Source organism: Peromyscus leucopus, chromosome 14, assembly GCF_004664715.2.
Source record: "Peromyscus leucopus breed LL Stock chromosome 14, UCI_PerLeu_2.1, whole genome shotgun sequence".
Classification (NCBI taxonomy): Eukaryota; Metazoa; Chordata; class Mammalia; order Rodentia; family Cricetidae; genus Peromyscus; species Peromyscus leucopus.
In genome coordinates this window covers 49,043,281-49,071,230 of record NC_051075.1, presented here as the reverse complement: position 1 = coordinate 49,071,230, position 27,950 = coordinate 49,043,281, and the positions used below count along the sequence as shown (strand labels likewise).

Sequence of the window (27,950 nt, the reverse complement as noted above, 5' to 3'; positions counted from 1 at the left end):
GTCCAGATCACAACCGACACAGCCACACTCACCAGACTGAAGCCGCAGAACAAGCACATCTGGGGTCCTGCCCCCCAAAGCTCCGCCAGCCACATTCCAGTTGTGGTTTAAGGGAAAGACCCCAGAATGGGGATACTTTGGGGCATCTGAGAGGGTGAAGGTAAGGGAGAATTAAAGCATCCACAATGGCAGGCAAGGGCCAAGAGGACCAGTGGCATCTTCACGGGGCGTACACATCACCCCAAGGCCACTGTATCCCCTGCTGGCACCCCACTAACAGCAACCTAGACTTCGCAGGGTCAGACTTGAGCACCTAGGCCAGAAACACCAGGAAACCTTCTGGGAAATGGGGCTTTTCCTTCAGAGGGGGCCACCCCCACAAAAAAAAGAGGCACCAGCTGCCAAAGTTTACTCATTTTTATTTTTTATAAAACAAGCTACAAATACTTCCCCTTGCTCCCTCCCTCCCAAGGGAAACCCACACAGCACAGCCTGCACCCATCTGTGAGAGAAGATGGCCGGGCAGATTCTGAACTCCTACGTGGAGGTGGCTTCTCTGTGCACATGTTTCCTTCAGGCCGGGAATCGGGGCCCGAGTCTGCTGTGAGGGCCATCTGGCTCCAGCACACTGTTTTATTTTGTTTTGTTTGTTTTCTTTTCTTTTTTTGGTCAAGGCTCCAGGAAAGGGTCACTGGTCATGACAGGACCACGTGTGTGACTTTGTGCAGAATAGCAGGAACCTCTTGGAACCAACACTCCAGCAAATCAAGTCCAGAGAAGGCTGTGTTCCCCATACCTGGAAAAGCATGTATGAGGCCAATGCCTTCCAGACCCAAGACAGAAGAGGGTCTACCAAGGTGGATGTGCTTCTGGGATACTGAGATGGAATACCAGACAAGGCCAGATTGCCAAGAACAAGCCAGCGAAAGCACCAGCCCTGAACTCCTGACCTCCCTCACTGCCACGACGACTGGCAGTGGAAACAGCTGCTAAGGGTCACTTGCTGCTCTGACCGAAGGCCACCTGAATCAGTATGGCACCTAGACAGAAGGAGCTGCTTATCTGTCCTGAAGGCCAGATGGCCACTCTGCAATCCCAGTGACACCCTGTGCAAAAGCCTGGATTCCCCTAGAACTGGATTATTACTCCTATTTCTCCTGGGGAAGCAGAAGTAAGGGACACCACATGAATTTTACTCCTAGAATTGGTCCATGGGCCTGGAAGTCCATGAGGAAAGTTGAAGGAGTCAGAGGATCAACTCCAGAATTGGCCAACAAGGTGAGGATGAGGCTGAGAGATGGAGGGAGAGCATGGAAGTAAGACACAGTCTGACGCTAGCGTTGGGGGAGACGTGCCCGTGGAGCCTCTCCTGTGGGTTTGCAGAAGGGCCGGCGCAGGCCTGTCCTCTCCACCATCTCGTCGGATGCCAAACACCTGCTGAAGGAGAGCCCTGCTGGGTGTCCCTTTCTCACGTGCTTGGTGTATGCGCTCTGGTGCCCTACATGGGGCAGGTGCTAAACATGGGTGGAAATGTTTAAAGTAGCCCAATTCAACCCCTTCAAGCATAATTTGCTCAGGGATTTACCCTAGACTGCCAAGGGTATCTGAATAGTAGGAGTATGGGGGCCACTGGAGAATTTTGGAGTCCATGATGGCCATCACGTGAGCTGAGCTCCACTCATGCCCATCCTATGGTCAAGTGACAGACGTTGACAGCTAATGGCACGGAGCAGCACACTCTTCCCACCAGAAGAGAGCTGATAGTGCCCGCAGCGCGAGCACAGGGCCGGCCATCTACTCTCACACAGAGTCCATGTCCACTGAAACCCAGGTAAGCTAAGGATGCAGTCTGAGGGGGCTGGACTATGAGTCCAGAGGAAGGAGACAAATAGCAACGCCAATGCCTGTACAAAAGAACTATACAATTTACATATATATTTATATACAGTATATAAATCTCTTTCCTCTCCATCCCCATAGCAACCCCCCGCCCCAATAACCTACCAGTTGTCAGTAGCCGATCCAAAGACTTAACAATAGAAGAGAGAACAAACAGCTTTTCTTCCCTTTCCTGTTCCCGCTGCGGTATTAGATAACCGGTGTTTACAAATGAGGCCAGAAACAAAACACACACATAAGAAGAGTTACTGAAAGTGCAAACATGGCAGGCACCGCTTATGGTACATGGGCTGTGGCTGGGCGTGGGCAGCGCTGAACGTTGGGTGTCTGATGGCTGGTCCTGTCTCCTTGGACTCTCCACTGGCCCTTGGATTTTCTGCTCCTTAGACAAGGCGTCCAACTGGGAGAGAAGAGGAGAGTACAGAAAGAAAAGTGATGTAAGCCAGAGGTTAGAGCCAGGTATATGAAACGTTCAGCTCCCTGGGCGAGTTTCAGCCTCTGCACAAGGGACACGGACTGGGTGGACCACAGGCTGCCTAAGTGCTCCGACATGCGCGTCCGCTCACAGTATCTGGAGTCGGTTCGGAATTACAAAAACCTTGACTCTGCCGGACAAGCACAGGATGAGGGTGTGTTCTTTTTTTTTTTTTTTTTTAAGATTTATTTATTTATTATGTATACAGTATTCTGTTTGCGAGTATCCCTGCAGGCCAGAAGAGGGAGCCAGATCTCATCACAAATGGTTGTGAGCCACCACGTGGTTGCTGGGAATTGAGCTCAGGACCTCTGGAAGAACAGCCAGGGCTCTTAACCTCTGAGCCATCTCTCCAGCCCAAGGGAATGTTCTAACCAGGCCATATTCCCTCAGCCTGGAGGAAACGACAGGTGTCTGCAACAGGTGGAGGTGACAGAATCCTCTTAGCGCTGGTACCATCTTCCTCTTATGACCCCACCAGATGCCAAGTGTGGCCCCTAAAGTGATCTGGCCAACCCACGGCTTTGCTGCTGGGCTGCCACAGCTTCAGCTGGGTGTCCACAGAAGAAAGGGGGGAGGGCCGGAAAGAAGGCAACTTACTGAATGGGTTTGTGCCTGCTCGTTTTCCCTGGGGGAAGCTGCCAAGGCTACCACCTGCAACAAATAGGAACATATGACATGGGAGAGGCTTGGCCCAGAGAGCTGGCAGGGCTTGTGTCTGAGTCCCTGTCCCCTCTGCCTTCAGAAGGGACGGGAGAGGGAGGAAGCCGGAGAGGCATGGCTGTGCTTCCTGTTCTGTGGGCACCTACTGCTGTGTGTTGTCTGCTTGCTGTCCACCAACTCCTTCAAACAGTCTCTTTCCTCTGGGGCAAGCTAGGGTGTCTCTCTGGTGTCTTGCTGCTACGCCTGCTGTCTCTGCCGTTGTTTTTGCTGGAGCAGCCTCTCTCTCTGCAGTCCAGGCTGACCTTGAACTCATATTGGCAGACACCAACAGAAGAAAGAATAAACAGTTCTTCTCCACTTTCCTTTTCCCACTGTGGTGTTGGACGCCACTTGGGATGCCTCTTTGGAATTCCCTCACCTCTTAGCTAAGAAGGGTTTTAGTGGCTATTGCCATAACTCTCTTGGTTCTGGTTCTCTGGGTCCTGTAATATCAGAGGTGAGGGGGGACCTTAGCCCCTTCACTTGCCAATCCTGGCAGCAAAGGCTCAGAGTGACTTACATGAGGTCCGAGACCCGAATTGTTAACACCCACTCCTGCACACAGGCTGCCAAACACCGCAGCATGGTGCTCCTTCGAGACATGATCTCCCAAAGGAGGAACTTACCGGGAGCCGGGCCCATTTCCTGTGTCTCTGAGCATGCCTCTGGACCTCACAGGATGGGACCAGAAGACAGAATTAGGATGACACCTATGCTGCTTCTACTCTGACTCCCATGCAGGATTGCCCCAAGGATCAGATGAATTCATGGAGGTTCGGGGGTTCAGCCCTGCTGAGCCTGAGCTTACCTATATAGATCTATGACCCCACAGCTCAGCATCTCCCAACATTCGTAAGACCCAAGAGAGACAAAGTAAGGGTAGACGTTGGTACATCCAAGTTTGCAGATGAGGTCACAAATCCAGGACAAGAAGAGAAGCAGACCAAAGGCAGGCAGGTGGGGAAAAGCATCTCCAGGCTGCATGACCTCAGAGTCCCTATTTACTCTGCTCCACTGGGCAGCTGCTGCCCTCAGTGGTAAACACAGAGATCTGTACACAGAGAGAGGAGGCCTAAGGCAGTTCTGGCCCCGCTTCATCAGCCGAGGTCCAGAAAACAAAAATGGAAAGCCAGGGGCACATCGCTGTAACTCAGCAGATTTCAATAAGAGAAGTAAGGCGATCCCCATTTAAGGAGGCTAAGAAACCAGAATGGCCCAACGTTCCTTGGAGGAAACAAACCCAGCGCCGGCTATCAGTCACTGGACCCATGCTCTGGACCCTCAGAGGGAGAAGAGAAGCTTGAGCCCCAGGGACAGCTGTGCTGCTGAGCCACCAAGACCCTAGTCCTCACGCTGCTTGCTTTACAGGCTGGCGACAATAATCCTGACAAATGTGCTTTGTAAGTTGGAATAGACCCATTAAAAAAGAGGCCCGGGCCAGTAGGCTCTGCCATGCTGGGCAGGGGATTCAGGTCTCCAATGAGAAGGTAAAAGAAGCCATGTTCATGTGGCATCTCTAAAATTCTGGTCCCTCAGACCCAAAACTACACTCCTCAAGTCCCACATCCTCTCCCCACCCACCTTGGGCCCCCACCTGGCATGCAAACCCCTCTTGAGCCACCAGAGGGCGCCACATAATACCAGATGACTTGTACCTGGGCTCCTGCATACCATCCAACCAAGTGGCTTTGTGCCCCCAGAACAGAGGGAGGCCATGGGGTTGCCAGCAGCACCTCTGGTCCATGGGTAGATTCCTCTGCTACTGGTAGCTCCTGTGTGTTTACTGTGCACGCAGACTCTGCCCCACCCTTCACAGGGTCCTCCTCCCTAGTGCTCCTCACTCCTCCCTAGTGCTCCTCACTCCTCCCTAGGCTTCCCCATCATCCTCTACTCTCCTGCTAGCACATATGCCTGAAAGCCGGCTTCCTCATCAGGGCACTGGACCTCTGCTCATGGAGCCCCAAGGCCACATCTGTACCCCCACTGCTCTGGATTTCTCTCTGGCCACTCTCTTGACTGGTCCAGACAAGGCTGGCCTGCTCCCAAGAGACATTCTCGTCACTCAGGGGTCCTTTTCATGGAAGTCTAGCACAGAAGCTAGACTTCAAAGTCCTATGGGTGAGCCAAGCATTGGCAACATGGCGGCCCCGTGGGTGCAAATCACTGCCCCTCTGCCGAGTCCAGACTGTTCTAATGCAGAGCAGCAGAAGCCACTGGACTCTAAATTCCTAGCAGCAGTGTGTGCTATGCTGTGTGGAGGAATGGAGTGGAGAGGGGAATCCCAATGTGCTCTCTGTGGGCTTTGCATCTACACAGCTCCCCCCACCAACATGAATGGTAACCCTACACTTACCTCTTCCTCCTATCCCAGTGCTCTACTTCACCCTACTCCATCACACACACACACACACACACACACACACACACACACACACATACACACACAGAGAAAGAGAGAGAGAGAGAGAGAGAGAGAGAGAGAGAGAGAGAGAGAGCGTGTATAATCATGCATACATATTTTAAGTAGGGAATAAAGGTCTGAAGAGATAGCTCAGCCCTTAAGAACACTTGCTGCTCTTGTAAGAGAATCCAGGTTCAGCTCCCAGCATCTACATGGTGGCTCACAACTGTCTGTAATTCCAGTTCCAATGGGATTCTCTTCTGGCCTCTGCAGGTACCAGGCATGTGCATACATGGAGGGAAATACTCATACACACAAAAAAATTAATAACTTTTAAAGATAGGCATAGACACGCACACCTGTGTACGCACACAGCTAGAGATGCTCTTGGGCAGGTATCTACGCAGGCATGTTCACAGAGACGTGCCAGAGAGATACATGCAAATTACAGGTGCATGTAGACAGGTCACAATCATATGTGCAGACACAGGCACTCCAGCCACCTTTGAAGTGTGGGGGTGGGGGCGGGGGTAAGGAAGGTAGGTTAGGCAAGAAGCAGGAAGCACCCCAGGGGTCTCTGGGAAAAACTGTTCATAACACTCAACTCTATAGCCTGCTTCTGGCTAAATTTGGGTTGGGGGAGCATCCAGATGAGCGGTGGTCCTTAAATCCTGCATCCCTGTCCACAGGTTCCTCTGGATGCTCCCTCCGGGTCCTGTGTATCAGCCGGAACTGGCAAACACCTGGTGCCTGGAAAAGTTGCAGGGGGAGGCTCCCTGAGTTCAATGGACCAAGTCAACACACTGTACCTTCCCTTGGCTTTGGGTGATGCAAGCAGACTCCCAGCACAAAAAGGGGACACAGTGAGACAGGGTCAGGCCTCAACAATCCTCACTCAGGTCCAAGTGTCCATGGGCAAGCCTGGGAAAACACTTGGCAGTCTCTTTCAAATAAGGCCTTCCTAATCCAGTGGCTCTTCACTGCCTTTATGAATCCTCCCACTTGAGCGAAGAGTTCTCCAGCCTTACTTTGCCTATGGCTGCTATAGCCCAGTGACAGAGTTCCAGCCCATGAGCTATGAGAAATTATGTGCAGATCACTCCTCAGACTGTCCCAGAGAATAACCTCACATGCCCAAGCTTACTCTATATGGATGGATGGGAATAAATCAGACCAACAGTGTAGCCCTAAATGCCCATTGATGAAGGCAGCAGGATCATTTTCAGTTTGATTCCTTGAGGTATGTAGAATGGTACCTGTTCTATCTCCTACACATACATACCACATGCAACACATGCACACACACACATGCACACACACGCACACACACACACACATATGCACATGCACACACAGTCTGGAACTATGCTGCCCTACTCCATGGATAAGATAAAAGATAAGCAATTTTTGCTAAGTTGAGCAAATGATGTGTGAGAGTCTATTCGTTACTTTCTGCAGTCTGGCCTGCCTGGCAAATACATTCTCATAGTACTAATCACAGAGTATGTGAATAACTATTATGCCTCCTCAGTAGACGGTATAAGAATAGAAACCTTATCAGTACTTCTACAGCTGCAGCAGGCAGTTAGCCCTGAAGCACAGCCCACTCCCAGTAAACAGCTGGTGAATACATGGATGTCTAGGACCTCATGCCTCAGGACAGCTCTTGGTCCCTGTCCCTGGGTCAGGCAGGTATTAAGGGGCCAGGCACACAGGGACAGAACTCACCTTCTTTACTAACACCCAGGCAGCCCTTCAGCTCAGGCAGTGAGATGACCTTGTCCTTGTTCAGGTCACAGTAGTCGGTGAAACGCCGGGCACATTTCTTGGGCTTGGCTTTCTTCTTGACGTAGCGCTTGAACGGCTTCATCTCCCGCTTGTTGATGTCGTCACTGTTGTTGCTGTCCAGCTGACTGAAGTACCAGTGTGCCACCCGCTCCTCCAGGGTATGGCTGGGATCCGGCTCTGAGAACCTGGGCCGTGGACAGACAACCCCACCCCGGAGGTTTGGCACTTGTCCCTGCCATACTGAAGTTACAAATGTGTCTGTTGGGGAGTGAGGGTAGAGCCTTGAAGCGAGATTAATGGCCTTCTTACGAGACTGGGTGAGTTCTTATGGAAACAGGTTGGTTCCCACAAGGGTAGGCTGCTATGAAGCAGATACCCCTGCCCCCATCTTTGCCTGTACTTCTACTACTACTTTCCACCGTGAGTTAGTTGAAGCTGTAAGAGCCCCTCACCAGAAACCAAATCGATGCTGGCATGCTCTTGGACTTCCAGAACCATGAGCCAAAATAAACCTCTTTTCTTTATAAGTTACCCAGCCCAGGGTATTTTGTTACAGCAACAGAGACCAAACCAAGACCATCTTCATGCTGGGCTACCAGCCATCAGGTAGCAACAGCTCTTTCCTTAGGGGTCTATAAAGTGATCCTTATTTCATTGACCTGCCTTGCCCTCTGAAAAAAAAACAGGACATTTCTTGTGCAGATAGGCACTCAAGACAAAAGACGTAGATCTAGTCCCCCTGAGTAAACCATGTCTAGGATGTCATGTATTCTCTTGACCTCACAGATCACTGCCAAACAGGATGCTTTCCTGAACTTGTATATGGGTACCAGCACTGAGTCTTCATCACACCCAGTACCCGGCTCTGGAGATATCAGCCTAGCCTCAAGCTGTTCCCTGTCTCAGAAGAGCAGAGCCCAAAATATGAAGACTGGCATATGGGGTGTGTGATGTCCCCACGACCTGTGGCTCTGTGCTTATGTGTGGAAGTCCAAGGTTCATGTCAGGAGTCATTCTTGATCAGTACCTCACTGCATCCATTGAGGCAGAGTCTCTCCGTTGATTGAAGGCGCGTTTCCCCTACAAAGATGGTCTAGCTCTGTGCCCACCTTCTGAGTGCTGGAATTATAGGTGCACTCTCAACATTTACATCAATTATTGAGACCTGAACTCTATCCTCATGTTTGCTGCTTGTACTTTGACAGCTGTGCCACCCCCTAGTCCCACCACTCCCCACCAACCCCAAACAGAGATTTGAAAGCAAGCAAATTCTAGACCTATTGGGATGAGTCTCTCCAGCCTAACATTTCCACTCAGGAGGTCTGGGGCAGGCTTAGGAGATCATATGCTAACCAGAGCCCCAGCTAATTCTTAGAGAAACTAAAGTGACCAGGGACACACCATGGTGCCCAAATACATAGTGATGACCGACCACATGTGGCACAGTCCATAACTGTGGACCACAAAATGACAAAGTCAGCGTCTATGTGTATAAGTACATGCAATGGTCTACCTATCTGTCTCATTATTACTTAATTATTTATGCATCATCTTTACTCAGAGAAGTTAGAGTGATACGAATATTTACAGTGTTGAAAGCCAATGGTAGGTCGGTTGCAGAGGGGTTGGTTGGAGTTTCTGAACAGAAGAAGAAAAGAGACCCACAAGTATCCTGTTTCAGTTCCTGGGGCCTGACACTGACTATGAGCAAGGATCCATATTCAAATGCCTGGCTGACTTGCCCCTGGGGAGGGGATAAGGCTGAGGTTGAGATCCTGTCCATTTCAAATGACTGGTGTGCAGGGTCTGCGACAGAGCCTTGATAGAGGAGTTCACTGGTGAGCAGGCATCCTAGACCAGGCCATCAGGACCTGCTGGCACACTCTGAAGACACACCTGGTTAAAAAAAAAATGCCCAGGGTACACCCCTCTCGGGTTTGCTTTATGTTCCAGAAAGGAAGGGACCCCATCTCACCCCTGCCCAAGAACAAGCTGGAGAACCCCATCTTGCTTCATAGTGACTCCTAAGGGACATGAAGTTCAAGCAAAAGAAGCTGCATTACTGAAAGAAAAAAAAAAAAAAAAAAACAGTCATCGCTGTCCAGCCCATTCTTAATGAAGTGGCCTCAGTCTTGGGTAAATCCCCTGGCACCCTGGATTCTAAGAAGCATGTCAGTAGGGCCTCATCCTGACAGCTTCCACCCAGAGAGAACCTTAGGGCAGGTGTGACAGAACCACACTGAGTTGTCGCTGGCCTTTGACTCCTAGGGAATCCGCTTAATCTGCCACGGAAACCAGGTGCAGGAAGTCTGAAGCAGCCTGGCCTTCTCTGAAGCATGTCACCGCCTGTGTCCAAGTGTTTTCACTTTTCGTTTATCCGCCGCGGCGCCTGCTCTCACGGCTGCCCCTGCAGTCCACACAGGGTGGGCAGGCTGAACCTCGGTAGGGATGCTCGGGGTGCAGGAAGGGGAGGCCCCAAGCTCTGGAGGAGAAAGGAGCTCCTAAGGAAAGCTCTCTCTCGGGGGAGGCAGTCAGGGAGCTGTGAGAGCCCCAAGGCCAAGGCAGCTCTTCCTTTAACCTTTAGGCTTCGCATAGCGTAATGTCTACCCAAAGGCTGGAATAATAAAGTCTGGGTCCCTGAGACGGGAAGGGATGAGGTCATCCCACCCAGAGGCCCTGCCAGGGAAGGCTTTCTCCCTCCAACACATGTTCCTGGAGCACCCTCCTGTCCGCCTGTCTGTTCTCTGTGATCAGCGCTCTCCCTACCTACCTTCAGGCTATTTCGCACCAAGAAGCAGCTCTTTCTTCCTAGCAAGCTCTGAGTTGGCCAGGGGGTGATTATCATCTGGGCCCGTGCCTCTGCCCTCCTGGCTCTCCTCCATCCCTCTTTGCTCTCTCAGCAAGACCTTGCAGTGGAGAGCAGCCCTGATTCCCCACTGTAGACTGCACTCCCTGTCCGATGCCAGCCCACGGCAGAATGCTGGGCTAAATGCAGGACACCATTCTTCGGAAGAGGCCTTCTGAGTTACTTCTAAGACCCCAACCCACAGCCTACCCTGTGGGGACTAAGGGTTCTGCCTCTGTCCCAACCCCTCCCCTCAATCCCAGCTATCATGGGGCTCTACCTTTGAATCCCTCTATCTCCAGAAGTTCCCTTAAATAACAAAGCCTCGACTCTACCTCAAAGCTGGGGGGTGGCAGGGCCATACTTGGGAACCCAACACCTTTACCATAACACACTCTAAGAACCTTTATACTCCTGATCCATCACCAGTCCTGGTGTAGCCAAACCAACACTGAGCATGTATGTGCAAGAGAAGACACCAGAGACTTCTGTGAATTGAGCAGTTCTGAGATTCCCTCGGCAGGGGAGTGCTAGAGAGGGGTGAGGCAGAACATGAGATCTCCCCAGATTTTCCAGAAGCCTCTCAATCCATCTTTGCCAGAGTCCTTGACATCACAGACTCCTGCCATTTATACCCTGACCTCAAAGTCACGCCCCACCAGCCCCTCCAGTTCTTACAACTCTCTGAAAATATCTTTTTACACTTTCTTTTTTACACTCATTCATTCTTGTGTGTGTGTGTGTGTGTGTGTGTGTGTGTGTGTGTGTGTGTGTGTGTGTGAATACATGTGTGCAGGTGCACATGCCACAGTTAACACATGGAACTCTACAGATAACCCAAGGGTGTCAATTCTCTCTTCCACCCTGTAGATTCTCAGGATCTGACTCAGGTCAGGCGTCCTGGTGGCAAGCCCCTTTCACTTAAAGAGCCATCTCGGTGGCTCTGTGGAGGCATCCTTTTACAAACGTCTGCAGCTGGTACACAGCGTAGGCTAACACTGGCAAAAACAAAAAACAAACAAACAAAAAAAAACACCTCAATCTTGCTTTCCCATGTGTGCCCGAATGCACACACGCATACACCCCTACTGGGGGCTTGGGATGTTCATCAGACTGGAGCTGGGACCCTATGCTGGAGGGGCCAATGGCTCCATAAGGTCAACTGCAGCCGGGCAGTGGTGGCACACGCCTTTAATTCCAGCACTCAAGAGGCAGAGCCAGGAGGATCTCTGTGAGTTCGAGGCCAGCCTGGGCTACAGAGTAAGTTCCAGGAAAGGCGCAAAGCTACACAGAGAAACCCTGTCTCAAAAAAACAAAAAACAAAAAAAAAGATCAACTGCATTTATTATGCCTATAAGGACCCCTTCATGGGCAAAGTTCTTCTAAAATGGATACCTGTGTGGGAAGGATGCCCAAGTTTCTTCAGATGTAGTGTGGAAAAGCTACACCCAAATGACTCTCATTCTAGATTCAGGATATAGTTGCTCAGTGACTCTGCCTTTGGGCTATTTTAGTAACTTCTGCCTTCAGGGACAGGGAAACCCACTGGAGCCAGGTCCTTCCCTGAACAGACACACTCAGCCTTCTCCCAATATTAGGGTTGGTGAAGGCCATCCTTCTGCGGCACTTTCAGTTTTGATTCTGTGGCCTTGGCCCTGGCAGGTTTTGGCTGTAACACACAGCTGGAGAGCCAAGCCCATTTACCACAACCTGCTTTGGCCAAGATCTGGAGCCCAGTTCTGCTGTCCTAAGCAGTTTTAGAGAAGGTAAGGAGGGCTGGCCAGAAGGCCTGAGCCAAGCCAAGCAGACCGACTGAGCCCCATCTGCAGCTGGATCCAAGCTCCACCAGCTGTGCGGGTGGAGCTGGGAAATGCCAAGTCAGCCACATTCCAGACTCTTCCTTGCAAAGCCATCCACAGACAACCAACTTCACTGAACCAGGAGGATGAGGCCACTCCACTGGCCTCGTCTCTCCTTAAGAGGCAGGTGAATGAGTAGGAGACCCACACAGACAAGGCTGGCTGACTCCCTAGAGTGAGTGCCCTAGAGACTGACACCTAGGTAGATAGCCTTCCTTCTAGACTGACAGTCTAACGGATGGGTAGATGGCTGATCCAAGGGAGACTGTTGCCTTCCAGAGCTCTGGCGGAGGGAGCCAAGGGCATAAGTTAATCATCCAGCAAGAGGCCAGTGAGGAAGGCTGTCACCTAAAGATTTGTAATGACCCTGTGCATGTACCAGTCACAGATGTTTCTACAGACACCCAACTCTACATTGTCTAATTTTAGATTTGGGCAGCACTGTTTTTGGCCACTCAATCAGGCTAGGAGGCCAGAGCGGGGAAACTGGCACCTCCTTCCCTCCCTCTCCCTGCCTCTACCCAGTCTTGAGAATCTATTTATTTCATGCACAATGTTTCAGTAAATCCTCCCTCACTGCTGGGTTATGCTCCCAGCACCCTCCTGCTGTCGACTGCTCTCCTGGCCCCCTCTTAAATTCCCCTGCTTTTGCATCCGAATGCCCATTCAAAGGTGCTCTCAGCCACCGTGGTCCCTGATGCCTCTGGCATGACGCGGTTGGCCCAACACAACCTGGGCTCTGTCCGGCTCTGCAGCCTCATCTCCTGCTTGCCCACACCACACCCCAGACCTAATCACACTGCTTCTGCCACTCTTCCCATTATGCCCCTTGTTCCTCTCTCATTGCCCACATGTTCCTCTGCTGAGAAGCCTTCACTTCCGGTACCACTGGTCCGGTCGTCCCCCCCCTGCCGTCCCCCCTCCCGTGTCCCCCACCCCACCCCGTGTAAGTGGAAAGTCACCTGTATCGTCAGCTCTCACATGCCCTCTCTGCCCTGAGTCCTGGAAGCTCTTACCAGCCTCTATGATCACATCGGCTTTGTAATATAGTCTCCTGGGTGTATACCTCTCCTCCACACCAGAAGCATGCCCTTTTCTTTAGACGTCCCCCCAGAAACAACCACAGGAGCTTATACCAAGGGCAGGCTGAGAAGTGCAAAGCCATAACTGACAATGACCATGTCTGACGAGTTGATGATTGACTTTCTATGCTGCCCAAACACCCTCTCTCCCTTCTTCCCACAGTCTCCATGTGGGACTGTTTCCCACTGATATCCCACTTTAATTGTCAGACCCCGAGGGAAGGGTTGGGTGTGGCTTCTTTACCCTCCATGCCTGCAGCCCCAGCTCTCAACTCCAAAGCCAAGTCCAACACCCAGGATCTCTGCATTTCCTGACTCTCTTCATCAGCCCTATTCCAGAACTGCTGCTCAATCTCCAGCAGCCCCATGCCCCCTCCCTCGCTCCTCCATCCCGGAAGAGCGGCTGGCATCTGTCTATACAGCATCCTGAGTCCATCAGACCAGGGCAGAGTGCTGGAGGGCCCTGCTTACAAAACAGCCACAATGAACTTCCATGTTGCATCCAGCCTTACATTTAGTGTTACAATGGTCACTGGACTGTCAGATCTACCCCCTCTCTACCATATCTACTATCCTTCCTGCTATGTATCCATCGGCACATGTTGAATATCTACTATGGGATCAAATTCTAGGAATACAGCAGGGAAGGACCTCTGAGAAGAAGGTCTGTCACCACACCAGACAGTCACCAGAAAGGGGGGAATGACATTCTGCACTGAAGGGGCAGCTGGTGTGAGGGTCCCAGGACAGCCAGCAGAACATGTGGAAGGACCAGTGACTGGACACTACAAAGGCAAAAGGCCAGCAGGACTTTCACGAGGGCCATCCGAATACAAATCGGGGCTTGTGCTTGATGTAATGGGGAGATCCAGGAGAGCCCAGGAAGGCTCGCAACCCTGGTACCTCCCCAAACAATGCTTCCCCACGGCCTCCCTGACTTCACTCCACTCTCTTGACTGATTTCTAAACGATTTCCTGATCTGTCTTGTCTTCCTGTTGATTAAAAGTCCAGCCCTCGGGTAACACATATACCCCAAACAGTCCAAATCTCTCAACCCTATCAAAACCAAGCATGATCAAGCTAATACAAGCTTAAAATGAAAACTGAGTTTTGGAAAGTGTCTTTTTTAAAAACTTTCCCGACCCTAAATTACACCTAAAAGAAGAGTTATTTCTTTCAAGTCCTTCCCTCAGGATACGTTGGTATGAAAGACATTATAAATTTCCTAGTTTTTAGTGCCTGTAAAAATCTCCTAACTTCCTAACAATCCTAACTTCCCTTGGTGGCAGGGCCTGTCTAGGATCCCCTTCCTGTAGCCAAGACCATGCAGTCCTGGGGTCCGTGGCTCCTGTGGAAGCCAGGGGAGAGGATGTCCCAACAGGGCTGAGGCAGAACTTGCAGCCAAGACCCCTGAGCTGGTGAGTGGGCCCACCCAGACATAAGATTTCTGTACCCATGCCTCCTACCTTATTTATGTTTTCTCTCCTTTTTCTAAACAACATAAAAACAGTAGGTTCTCCCTTCTACATTCTAAGATCCCCAATGATGCTTGAAACTGCTGACAATACTGAACTCTAAATGCACTGCTTTTCCCTACGGTCTGTACCTACAAAAAAAATCTTAATTTACAAATGAAGAACGTGTATGCATTAAGCAGCAGAAATAACTAATAATAAGATTATAACAAAACATCATGGCAATAAAAGTTATCATAAGCTTATAAATTTTTTTTCTTTCTAGAATTTTCCAATTAGCTGTTTGGGTCTGCAGTTGGTTAGGAACAACTGAAAGCATGGAAAGTGAGACAGAGGACAGAAAGTCACTACTGCAATTCATGCCCCGGTTTCTCATCAAACAGCTGCTGTTGAGCAAGCTCTGGGCCATTGCATGCGATAGGCATGTGCCAGTGAGCGTTTGTAACACTCACCCTTCCCCTCTTCCTGACAACCAGGTGCATGGCCTCTGTTTCAGATGCTGAGCCGCTGAGCACTGTGGGAAGCCTGGAAGCAGCTCTCATCCATGGCCTGTCAGACCCTGTCTCTATCTTTCTCAGATTTTCTCAGATTTTGGCACGCCCCAGGTAAGAGGAAACAGAGCCATTATCAGAAGCCAGCCTTGAGCTCATGAGACCCTGAAGTACACAGATTAGGCACCCAGATAAGTATTTTAAAGAAATAAGCCAGGCGGTGGTGGCGCACACCTTTAATCCCAGCACTGGGGAGGCAGAGCCAGGTGGATCTCTGTGAGTTCAAGGCCAGTCTGGTCTACAGAGTGAGATCTAGGACAGGCACCAAAACTACACAGAGAAACCCTGTCTCAAAAAAAGAAAAGAAAGAAAGAAAGAAATATAGCTGGTGTACCCTGTTTTTTCCTTTCTTCTAAAAATTTTGTCTATGTAAAAACCCAGAACACACACTCTATGCTCCCGCCAGGATTATAAGAGCATGACGCCGTACTGTGCACCATCAGGATGGCAGCTTAACCGACAACTTCATCTTGACTGACTGACATGTGATACCTATTGACTAAAACGTCCCCATTTCTGCAGGTATGGTTGCACACACCTGTGATCCCAGCACTCAGAAAGCAGAGGCAGGAGGATCACAGCAAGAACAAGGACATTCAGGGCTACATAGAAAGGCATTATTCAAAATGGATTAAAATGAATAATTAAATCAATAAACAAACAAGCCCTCCACTTCCCTCTCCTAATAGCCCTGACAAGCACATTTCTACACCCTGACACTGAAGGTTTGATCCATGTAAGTGGAACCATGGTTATTTGCCCTTTGTGACAGGCTTGTTTCACTTAGCATAATGTCCTCAATATGACATAGTTGCCTTCTTGAAAGTGAAAAACTAGTCCATACATGCACACACCACATTTCTTTATTACCCCATCCTTTGGTGAAATTTAGATTATTACACATCTGGGCCAGGAACGCTATAACTCCGATACGACTTAAATAGAATTCTCAAGCTGGCTGACTTTGTCCAGCTGAGGATGCAAATCCATTACGGCTGTGCTCATGGTCCAAGTCCTCATGGGAAATCCCAGCCAGTGGCCCCTGCCACACTTGTCTCTTCTAAGGGGACTGGAGGCCGAGGCCTGTCTATCCACTGTCATTCTTGGCAGCAGCTCCGCTTCCAGGGAGATGCTGGGGAGTGAGAGCCCCTTTGGTGAGCCACACAAGCCCAGAGCAGGCTGCACATCTTTGCCATGCCCTGGTACCCCTTCTGCTGCTTTAAGGCATCCAGTGCCCCCACCCTCCCTCCCCTGACCCCTCTGGGCCCTGCTAAGCCTCCCCTCTGGCTTTATAACTGCAAGTCTTACTTAGCATGTCTCGCAGACCCTTAGGACCAGGATCCTCCTCACAGCTCATTATCCCTCCCTCATCTTCTCCTATTCTTCTTCCTCTTTCTCCATCCCCCAGCCCTACCGTACTAAACTACACCGACCATACGTTACATATTTCTAATATCTGCCTATGGTCTAGTATACCCACTCGTCTTCCTTCTTTGAGGGGAGGGACATGTCTTCTATTCCTCAATACCTTGTCCTTGGTCAAGGACTTGACATATTGGATATATTCAAAGGGTGATCAAATGGTGGATACATGCATGATGGATGTTCCAACCACTGACACAATGGGCCCAAATCAGTCGGCTCCAGATAGTCTGGCTACCAGAGAACATGTGTATTTCAGCTCTGGGACTACTCCAGATACCATATTAATTCCTGAAACAAGTCCACTTTGTCTATGAGAAGATTAGATTCTACTGTCCACAGCTCTTTGCAATTGCCAGGAGGTCAAAGGGATACATGACCCCTGCCTTCTCTGGGAAGGAAAGAAATCACTAAATGCCTATGGTCCTCCCTGCTCTGCCTGGGTGTCCTGTTCCCATCAGATGCCCACCACCCTTCCTTCCATTAAGGGTTTTCACTCCTGGGGATGTATCGAAGGCAGAATGCTTGCCTGGCACATGTGAGGCCCTGGATTCAATCCCCGGGACTGCAGAAAAGACTCTCACTTTTACATCCCCTCCTTTTGGGTAAAACATCTGTAAGTTTTCCAAGAGGGCTGCAAACCCTGTTACCAAAGCTAGAGGAAAGCAGATTAAAATTTTTAAAGCCCAAAAAGCAGGAAAATTTTCACCAACAAGTAGAACAAAGCTGTGGGCATGTGCTCGGGAGAAGGACAGACAGACGCCTGGCCCTTGGCCTCTCTCCCAGCCCCCCTTCATATCTGAAGAGTCCAGGACTACTACACCTTACTGCACCTGAGTCTTGCTCACATTCTCACCTCCCACCTCCAGTGGGCGCTGCTGAGTTAATGGCCTGAACCATGTCTGTGGTGAGGGCATCCAGCAGGCTGGTAATAAATTCCATCTTCTTCCCTTCAGGACAGCCTAAAAGACAAGAGGAGACCTGAGGGCAGAATCCAGGTCACTTACCAAGGCAACAGCTTCCTCGATGATCCCCTCAGAGTCTCTGTACAGCCAAAGACTGGGGGCGTGTTCACTGCTCAAATGATCGCTACAAGCCTCCATCATTCCTCTGTGCATAATCCACAGGGAAGCACCAGACCAAAAGGATAATAACGCGTTCAGCTTCCTTCCATTTCATAAAGTTCTGCTAATCACCAATACAGGTACTACGCAAATGCTAGGGAGACAACAGATGAGGTTCTTAGCCTCACAGACTTTGCAAAAATTTGCTGGGCCAATGTACTCAAGATAATAACCAGACAGGCACCGTTCATATGAAAAGCAGTGCCGTAGGGGCAAGAACCAGGTGTTGAAGAGGCGCAAGAGAGGGAGAGAATCCTCCTGGTGCAAGCTGATTTGGGTGGACCTATCAAAAATCTCCTCTCTTTGCCCATCTTTTCCCAGCCGAGATGGTAACTGAAGACGGGAGCACCTGTCCCAGATCCACGCCACAAAGAGGAGCATTGCTGAGGAAACACACCCCTACCATGGCAGAGACGGGAGTCCTCCTCACCTGAACCCAGTGGGCCCTCAGCGCAGCCGCAGCCCCGCCCCCTGCAGCAGCTCCGCCCTTCTCTCTCCGAACCCTGAGGTCTCGAGTTAAATATGACCCCTCAGAGCAGTATAGACTCTAGAGTAAGTTCTCCCTGTCACTCCCACAGTGCCTCACTCTTCTCTTGAGGGTACCTGACCTCAATCTCTATGTGCATGCCTTCCTTCATCTTTATACGGCTCGTCTCCTCCACTCGGTGAACCTCATGTCCCTGAGCACCAGATCAAGCGAACCGTGTCTGGCATGAAGTAGAATAGCTATCCCCAACCTGTCGAGGGGTGGCTAGAAGAAGGGGCCCTGGCTTCCTTGCCTCCGATTCCGTGACACGGTGAATTCTACTAACCTCACATGGAAAGTCCGGGACTTAAGACTCCCCGCTTTCAGTTCTCACTTTGGAGTCCTGATGGGCAATAGGAAGATGGCACCGGTTCTCATCAGTGCAGACCGAATCGTGTACTGAGGAAAGACTGCTGGTGAGCATGAACTTGGATGGCTCCTACCTCCGCAGAGGTGCGGGGGGGGGGGGGGGGGGGCTGTTTCCCCAGCCATGCTTCTCTATGTGGGCGTAGGTCTAAGACAGGGTCACCTGTGAGAAGGTGTCCCCGTGCTTGGGCTTTTTCTAGAATAGTGCACAGAAAAGAGGGACCTGCAAGGATTTACAGGAGAGAGTCTATCCTCTACATATCCTGTATTTAGAATTCTTATTGCAACTCAGAGTTTGCTATAAATCAGGGGAAATCCAGCCTAGTGACAATCTGGGGGTCCTGGGCTCTTGCTAGTATGTCTCATGTCACCCCTAGTGGCCATCCTGTGTCACCAAGAGTCATCATATAAGCATTCCACAGAACAGGTGGCAGACACCACCCAGACCCCTCAGGGAAGCCACTCTTTGTAAGCTACCTTAGTTTTACAGACCCCAAAATGTTGTCCCCGCTTCACCGAGATGGAGATTGACCACGAAGTTCTTGGGACAGAGTTTTAAGGCCGTGACTACATTTTTAAGATGAGGAGGCAAGAGCGTGGGAAGGAAACAATGTTCTCAAGGGCACAGGACTAATTCGGGATGCAGATTCCATGGCTTCTGGGTCTGTGCTCCCGTGATGGACCTTCCCAGCATGCCTTGCTCTACACTGCCAAACGGGCAAATGGGGAAACAGACATAGAGGAGAGAGTGGCCTCTGCATGGTGAGGGGACGAGAAGCCCAGGGACGTGAAAGTGTTAGCACCAGCGGGTGTTAGAGCGGCAGTGTCTCCTACCTGGCAACTCCCTGTCCTTGAAAGGGTCATTCGCCTCTGCACTCTTGGCTCTGGCGTCACTCTCACAACTTGGCATCACATAGCTGGGGAGAGAGAGGCAGAGACATGAAGTGGGGGGGTTGGCAACTGAGTCTTCAGCCACCACTGCCCAGGAACGATCTGTGTCATCACTAAGCCGAGAGAGTGCCCTCAGGGAGGAAAACAGCCCCTGAACTGTCCAGCAGCTACAAAACAATCCGGCATAAATGCTCCCATTGAGACACGTTCAGGCATGTCATTTTAGCCACGCAAGCGTGATAACAATGCCAGCTCCAAGCTGCACGTGGGATCCTTTTTTTTTTTTTTTTTTTTTTTTTTTTTTGATTATATAGGACTTCATTCGTAACCTGGGAGGCACAATAAGCTTTTTATTAGGGAACCTGAGAGGTTGAGAGAGATTAAGTAGTTTTCCAAGGTCCACAGCTGGAAAGGAACAGATCAGTGATCAGAACCCAGGTCCCCAGGCACTTCTACCAGACCCTCATCTGCTTTGGAATGGAGACCTCAGTCTCCCATGACCTGCCTCTAAGAGAGGGAGGGCGGTGGTAACAATAACAGCAGCCTAGCCAGAAGCTGGTCCCTGTGTGATGCTCTGAGAAGAGGGCTTACCGTGTGGAAGTCCCAGGCAACGGGCGCCCTGTGTCCACTAGGACACACCAGCAGTAGCCTGTGGACTGGTGACATTGCACCGGTTTATAAAGCCCACCGGGGGCGCACTCGGGGATCACAATGCCCTCACGGGGATTCTGCCGGGCTTCTTCCAGGGCGCTCTGCCTCTCCTGGTCACAAGAGTGGACTTTCTCTGTAAGAAAAGATGCAGCTCCTGGTGACGATTAGGCCTCCTTCTGTCCAGAATCTGTAATAAATAGCCAGGACCAGGCCTGCCCCCAAGGAACTGATGAATCATCCCAGACAACCATGTCTTGCACGCTGCCAAGGTGAGAGCCCCAGAGGGCCAGAGCCTCCCTGTGGCCAGCTACAGAGCCAGGGGCTCATCAGCACTTTCACCAAAGAGGCTCTCATGTAGCAACAAGCCAGCCAGGACTTCAGGGCTACTTCTCCAAGCAGCAGTTTACTCCGTAGTTGGAATGTTCCTCCATTTTCAGAGTCATCCCTGCCCAGATACAACTGGGTACAGGCTTCAGAAGAGGCAGTAGCCAGACGGCCCTGCAAGTGGATGCTGGGATGGATGCCTGTGCAGAGGACATCGCCTAGTCCAGGCATAGCAGGACAGAACCACAGACCACCACCCTTGTGCAGGGTGATGTTCCACACCCAAATGAAAGGGCAACAAGAGCCAGCCCTGGCTCCTCTCACCCTCCAACACAGGTAGACAAGGAACGAAAGCTAGTGGGCAGATTCTTCCACCAGACAAGAGCAGAAACAGCGGAGGCAGAAGAGTGTCTAAAGCTGGTAGCTTCGGGAACACGTGAACGTGTCCAAACAGCCAAACCAAGTCTCTCCAGAGCCAGGTCCAGACAGAGACTGTAACTGGGGCCCTATGCCAGATGCAGCCAACTCACCCAAGCCTCCCTCCTGCAGGACCCTTCCCTGGAAGACCCTGACCACGAAATCACCCCGGCTTCTCTCTTCTAGATTTTTTTCTTTTCTTTGTTTGATTGGGGGCTTCATTTTGGGGGTGTTATTGTCTGATTTGAAATTTTTGTTTGTTTTAATTTTTTGTTTATTTAGAATTTAGAATGTAAATTTTTGTTTATTTAGAAAACAAAGCATTGAGTTTGTTTCCTTATCTCAAATAACATTTCAAAAAAAAAAAAAAAACCTGTACAAACCATATGGCCCCCGAAAGGGGGAAACCCCCCCCCCCACAACCTCCCTTAGATCTTGTCAGGCAAACACCAACACAACTTCAAGGGGGCTACACCAGAGGCTTGGGACAGCTCTCCCAGCTCCAATTTGGTAGCCTCGTTTTCCTACCTCATATTTCATGCCATGAAAGAGCTGATCAGGAAACAAAGGCAAAGGAAAACAGCTTTTACAGGCACCACGTTCGCGTAACGACCTCTGACAGAGGCTTTAAATCAAGACTCTCTAAGGCCAGCCTCGCCAGCCATAAATCAGACCACGGCAAGATGGGAAGGGGAAGGGGAGGGACACCTCCCCCCTCCCAGGGCAGCGGGCTTGATGAACCTAACCTCACACCAGCGGGCCTGAAACCTGGGGAAGTTGGGGCAGGAGCTGGGCAGGAAGAAGATCAGGCCCGTGGTTTGGGCCCCGCGGATGGATTTCTGGACATTCTTAAAGGTTTGCTTTAAGTCGGCTTCTGTGACCACCTATGGGGATTTAAATCATGAAGAAAGGGAAGCTCCCAAATCCAGAAAAATACAGATTAGCGTGGAATTAAAGAGTAGACTAAATATAGGATTCTTCACTTTAACGTCCACTCTGAAAGTCTGGGTGCCCTGTCAGGGAAACGGGAATGACAGGATAGCTGGCTGAGGCTCAGTAGGTCAAATGCCTGCCACACAAGCATGGGGACTCCAGTTCAAATCCCCATCACCCATATACAAAGCCACGCATGGGCTCTACATCCCCACCAATCGGTGGGACAGGAACAGATACAGGGGGATCCCTGGAGCCCATTGGCCGGCCACCCCACATGAGCTCCATGTTCAGTGAGAGACATTGTCTCAAAAGAGGTGTAATCCAAAAAGTAATCCAGGAAAACATCTGACTTCAGCCTCTTGCCTTCACAGTGATGTATATGCATGTGTACCTCACCCCCACCCCCACATGAACATGTACACACACAGAGAGAGAGAGAGAGAGAGAGAGAGAGAGAGAGAGACAGAAACAGAGACAGAGACAGAGACAGAGACAAACAGAGAGAGAGAACCAACCATTTGTGAAAAGTATGCAATGTGTCTTCCAGAAAGGAAAAAAAAAAATCCCTTAAAATGGCTTTTTAGAACTAATGATTCCAGCAAATATTCCTTGAATGAAATGCACCAGGCAACAGAAGAAGGCTTTGCCTGTCTAGCCTCTTGGTCCACCTATCCTGGGCACTATTATGACCCCAGCTTCGTAAACACAGAAGGAAACAAACTCTAGAGAGCGTGAGTTTTTCTCAAGCCCACTCTAAGAAGGAAGACTTGAGCTCGGCTTGAGGACCATGGACAATCCAGCCCACCTCGCTGGCATCTGGCCACCTGCTCGTGAGTGAGAACACACTTGTTTTTACCTGGGTTCCTCCAGATCAGACACCTGACAGCCTCTCCAAGAGCTCCACTCAAGAGCAAATGTGTTCACACACACAGCTCCCTCTAAATGAGCACACCCTCTCAGCCCAGGCACACAAAGCCTGGCCCCCAGGATTTCTGTCTCTTTGGTTCAGAACTAGAAAACCGAAAACCAAATTTGTAGCTCACCCACCATTATAGATCTATACAGTGAATGGAGACAAACATTTGAGTGCTTAGGAAGTGTGAGGTGAGGGGCATCTACTTGTATCAACTCAATTCGCACTATTTCCAATCTTCGAAGACAGGTATTGACATCAGGGACACAGACTGACTAAATGATTTGATCAAGATCATGAGTTAGAGGGCTGGGGGCTCAGTCGGCGCAGTGCTTGTCTGGCATGCCAGAAGCCCTGGGGTTGAGCCCTAGCTCTGCAGAAACTGGGCTTGGAATCCCACCACTCAAGAGACAAAGGCAGGAAGATCAGAACACAAGCCCAGGACACACAAAGCCCTGCCTAAAATAATAATAACCATAATCACAGCTAGGAGGAGGCAGAGGTGGAATTCCAGCTCAGCCCAGCTGTGTTCTTTACCTCTCTACAATGACATATTCCATTGTTACAGGGTAACCCAAGTTTTATTCCCTTCTATACTTTTACTTAACAGTACATGATCGCCAAATAGTCTCCAACAGTTGTGTCTCTGCCTTGTGTCGGCCAGCCCCTGGGGACTCTGTCTGACTGGCTTTAACCCACAGAAGAACAGTGTGATGATGCTGGAGAAGCAGCCCGGGCCTTTGGAGGTCTTGCGGCTTCTGCCTTCACTGTCCATGAGCCCTAAGATCACCACATAAGGGAGCTACTCTAGCCTGCTGCAGGGGCAGAGGCCCGGCCTGCTAGCAACATGACTGAGGTCAGTTTGGATGCTCCCACCCCACCTCTTGCATGAGCAGAGGAGCCAATTCATGTAAAACTAGAGAGACAGCCACTCTGTCACCTGACAGATACACTGGCAAGAATAAATGATTTTTCTGATACACAAAGAGGTTTGGGCTAGTGTGTTATTTAACAATGGGTACCAAATATCTAGTTAGACCTGCTTAATTCTTTGTCACTTTCCACCACGGGGATTCTTGTAGCCTCTGCAAGCCCTTCAATCAGCACCCTGGAAGTCATCCAAACACTAATTAGTAAGTCCTGAGGAGCAGACTCACTACAGATCTGAGGACCCAGTCCATCCTCAGAGTCACCCTCCCCGCTTCTCAGTCACCTCCCAAATGAGTCTTGCCACCCATCTCTCCAGTTTTCTCAGAGGTTGTTCTACAGAATGCAAGCCGAGATTGACTTCCAGGGTCTCTTCAGCCACACTAATGCACAGAGCAAGGAGCTCTGCTAAGGCAGAGGCACACCACTCTAAAACACTTCATCTCTGCTTAGGAAAACTTGGGACACAGAGAGGAGATGGGAAGGTGTGGCCCAGTAACGATGAGAATGGGCCAGGGCTGCCTGTATATGCCTGGAAGACAGAACCCACACCAGAGAAGAGAGAGCACAGGGATGGTACCAACACACTTGTACACGTCTACATATCCCCTCCCAAACCTGCCCCTGAGATGGTGCTAAGCAGTGAGAGCCGTCAATGAAACCTCCCTCAAAGAAGAAACACAGCAGAAAAGTGCTGTAGAATATTATTTTAAGGTGTGTTGCTTTTGTTTGTGCTGCATTTGTTTAGCTCTGTGAAGCTGTGTGACTGTGCCTGCCTAAAACACCTGATGGTCTCATAAAGAGCCAAACAGCCAATAGTGAGGCAGGAGAGAGAAATAGGCGGGGCTGGCAGGCTGAGAGGGTAAATAGAAGGAGAACTCTGGGAGGGTTAAAAAAGAGAGCAGCCAGAGGAGGAAAACTTCAGGGGTCAGCCTCCCAGCTCCACGGCAAGCCACAAAGAAAGTAAGATTTACAAAAATAAGAGGATGGGAAAAGCCCAAAGGCAAAAGGTAGACAGGATAAGTTAAGTTAAGGAAAACTGGCAAGAAACTAAGCCAAGCTAAGGCCAGGCAGTCATAAGTAAGAATAAGCCTCCCTGTGATTTACTTGGGAACTGGGTGTCATGCCCCCCAAAAAGAGTAAAATACCAAAAACAACAGAAAAGCATCTCATGCTAGGAATGCACAAAGTCCTGGCCTTGCCACCAGAAGACACACAGTGTGTCTTTCCCCAGTCACCCGTGGTAGGGAAGAAAGTGGGACCAGAGAACAGCAGTGAGCCAAGCTGGAGACAAAGCTGGAAAGGCCAGGATGAACCAGATGAACATAAACCCGTCTGCGGGCCCAGGGCCCAGGTCCTTATGTGTCAGCCAAGATGGGATCAGAACAGAGGACATCTCTGTCTGGCTCAGGTCTCTGTGTCTCTTGATTACCCATGGTAATTAGGAGCAGAGAAGAGCTGGATATCATAAAATCTCAGCTAATCCCCAATGTTCACTGGAGCCCAGGGTTTATCCTCTCTTCCAGGACTCTTCTCCTTCTTCGTCTTTTCTTTATTTTCATATATTTTTAAAAGCAAAAATGGCCAACCAACATTACAGGATTTGGGTTGGTCTTCCTTTCGGGTTATTTGATTTCCAGAGAAGGAATATCTGAGAGAAAGGACAGAGGAAGAAGCTGAGGCTCCTGGGTAACCAACATCTAAGCACCTTTGAAAGCCAAGTCATCAGTGACCAATGGGCTGACTTTACTGTGATCTTTGTGGTGAGAGAAAAAAGGGATTTCATGGTGGGAAGAGCAGAGGGAGAGGAGGCAGAGGGGTTGTCAAAGAAGGACTGTATCACTCAGGGTTACACACACACACACACACACACACACACACACACACACATGATGAGAGGGAGATTTTAAGTACTAGGGTCATGAATTAGGGGGAGGACAAATCTAAAACATGTATGTATGCAAGCCAGTCAGGTAGAAATGCAGGCCAGCAAGATGAGGCAGTCTTGAGTCCCAGATCAATAGGTCATGCCCACAACTCTAAGACACAAAGCAGGGTTTCCACGTGACAGTCTCCAGGCAAAATTCCTCTTCTTGAGGAAACCCCAACCTCTTCACTTAAATCTTGGGACTGATTGCATGAGGCTGGCCCGCATTATGTAGAATAATCTGCTCTAACCAAAAAAGCAACTGTGGATGTTCATGTCACGATAGCTAAATAGTGTTCAGCCAATCGACGGTGGTCAGGATGCCCAGCCAAATGGACGTAGCGAAGGGAGCATCATAAGGACTTCAGGAAAGATGTCTTAGGTATAGAAGAACTGAGCAGCCATGAGCCAGATGTGGTGACACACATCTGTAATCCCACCACATGGCAGCTATGGAGGGAGCCGGGGAGCTAAGACAGAAAGTTGGAGTTTGAAGCTAGGCGAGGCTACATAATGAGATCCTATCTCAACCAAAATCTGTAGGCTGGAAGGGTGCCCCAGCCAAGGATGCAGTCTCTCCAGATAAAGAGCGTGGTTCTCTAAAGGAGCCACTTTGACCATCCTGACAGAATTGCTCCTGTCCCTTGCACTAGGCAATGAAAGGCAGCAGGATACTAGCAAGGCTTGGGACAGTGTCCTTGAGAGGAGGACCCAATGCAAGATTCCGGGAGACAAGAAGATTCTAGGACTCAGTGGGAGGATACAAAGAAGTGCTGGGGAGCTAGGTAAGCCCAGGCTATGAAATGGTTATATATATATACATATATATATATACATATATACATATACATATACATATACATACATACACACACACACACGTGTATATATATATATATATTAGTCTGATACCACATTAGGCCTTGAAAAGGCCAGGAAAATTCTGAGAATTATGTGATCGGACAGGAAGAACTAACCATGACGTGTCAGCCTAACCTCATACAAGGTCTTTCTCTGTCCCTGAAGCTACCTCTGAGGGCTCTTCCCTGAAGGGAGGCTGAGGCACAGCACTGCTCCTACTGAAATTCTGTGCCCCTTACCCTTTGTGCCCCACCAACTGTAAGTGCTAAGGGAGCCAGGACTCCATCATATCTTTCCTGCCCACCCCTTCACCACCCCATCTCTGGTTTGCTCCTCACTCAGGGAACCATGGACTCTCACGGAGGAAGACTCCATGAAGGATATTGGGTCTGAAGATTTTGTTCCAGCTAATGCTCTAGAGGTGGAGCCCACCCACAGCAGAACAAATGCCAGCCCCGTTGGTTACGAGGACTGCAAGGGCTGGAACTAGAATCTCTGACCCCAGCTCATCCCGGGAAATGTTACACTCAACCCTCAGACCCTGGAGACTGCATTTCTTACGGGGATAACATCAACAACGGGCGATTCAGCCTAAGAAAATGAGAGGCGCTTGCTTATATTTCATTGCAAAAGGAATCATTTTGCTGAGCCAAGAATATTAAGGAAAACACTGGCCTCGTGTCGGCAACAATGACCCTGAAACCTCTTCAAATACCTCCCGCCCATCTCGCCTTTTATCAAAAATGAATAAAATGCTGAACGATAACCCACAATAACAAACCGTACATTTAAAACCATCTTTCTAAGTAACGACGTGAAATTCCAGGGGCGTAAGGAATGGTGTGGCTCCCACCGCAGGTTTCTCCCGATCTGAGAATACTTGGGTGGGTGTCTGGTACTGGGATCGCCAGAGGACTGCCCAGTGGCTGAGGATTTGGTGGAGAGGGGGATTGTGGGAAAAGGACAGAAAGGTAAGCCTGGGTTTTAAGGAGCCAACTTTACTGTTGAAGGGGCTGGTACAGGGACTGGAGGTGTGGGGCTGAGGGGAGGGCCCTGCTGGAGTCATAATCTTTAGGAATGATTTATGGGACATCACTGAGCCACACTTTCTGTTTATTCAGCCACGTGGGGTCTAGGCACCTATGGTTTCAAGCCAATTATGTGAATAGGTTATTTTCTTACTGTGGACTTTGCAATTTTTTCGCAGGAGGGGCTAAGTGCCCCTCAGAGGATCATTTTTCCAAGCACCATTTGCTGAGCTGGCCCTGCCCTCTCACCAAGGGTTTTCCATCACCTCTGTCAGTGAGGGCCACTTGGTCACAGCCAGTTCTCGACTCAATATATTCGTGTGACTCGGAGCCATCTGGGTGGTTTTGAGAATCCCACAGAGAGGGAGATTCCACAAAGTCACTGCTCCCGGGACTGACCATGGGCTAAGAAACAGAAAGGCTCAGAGGAGAGGTCCTGCTGGTCAAGGGAAAAGCAAAACATCACCTACTAACAGAATAAAATCAGCCTCTGGTGTTCAATTCAGTATGGATAGAGGTGGGGAATCAGAAACAGAATTTGCACAAACTTAATAAAGTC

The 27,950-nt window shown here is 50.0% G+C and overlaps 1 protein-coding gene across 9 annotated transcripts in view; it reads right to left on the bottom strand.

The window, feature by feature from the left end:
- Positions 1-399: 399 nt before the first annotated feature.
- The window catches only part of Smoc1 (SPARC related modular calcium binding 1), a 165,330-nt gene continuing 137,779 nt past the window's right edge, over positions 400-27,950 (bottom strand). For 7 of the 9 annotated variants that reach the window (XM_037210682.1, XM_037210683.1, XM_037210686.1 and 4 more), the window contains 6 exons: positions 19,999-20,191; positions 19,351-19,433; positions 17,357-17,462; positions 7,206-7,450; positions 2,975-3,028; positions 400-2,299 (listed from right to left, as the gene is read on the bottom strand). In XM_037210682.1, coding sequence (XP_037066577.1) covers positions 2,283-2,299; positions 2,975-3,028; positions 7,206-7,450; positions 17,357-17,462; positions 19,351-19,433; positions 19,999-20,191 — 698 coding nt within the window. In that variant the 3' untranslated portion in view covers positions 400-2,282. Of the gene's footprint in view, positions 2,300-2,974; positions 3,029-7,205; positions 7,451-15,392; positions 16,211-17,356; positions 17,463-19,350; positions 19,434-19,998; positions 20,192-27,950 lie in introns of those variants that run through there. The other 2 variants (XM_037210684.1, XM_037210688.1) reach the window with 2 other exon arrangements.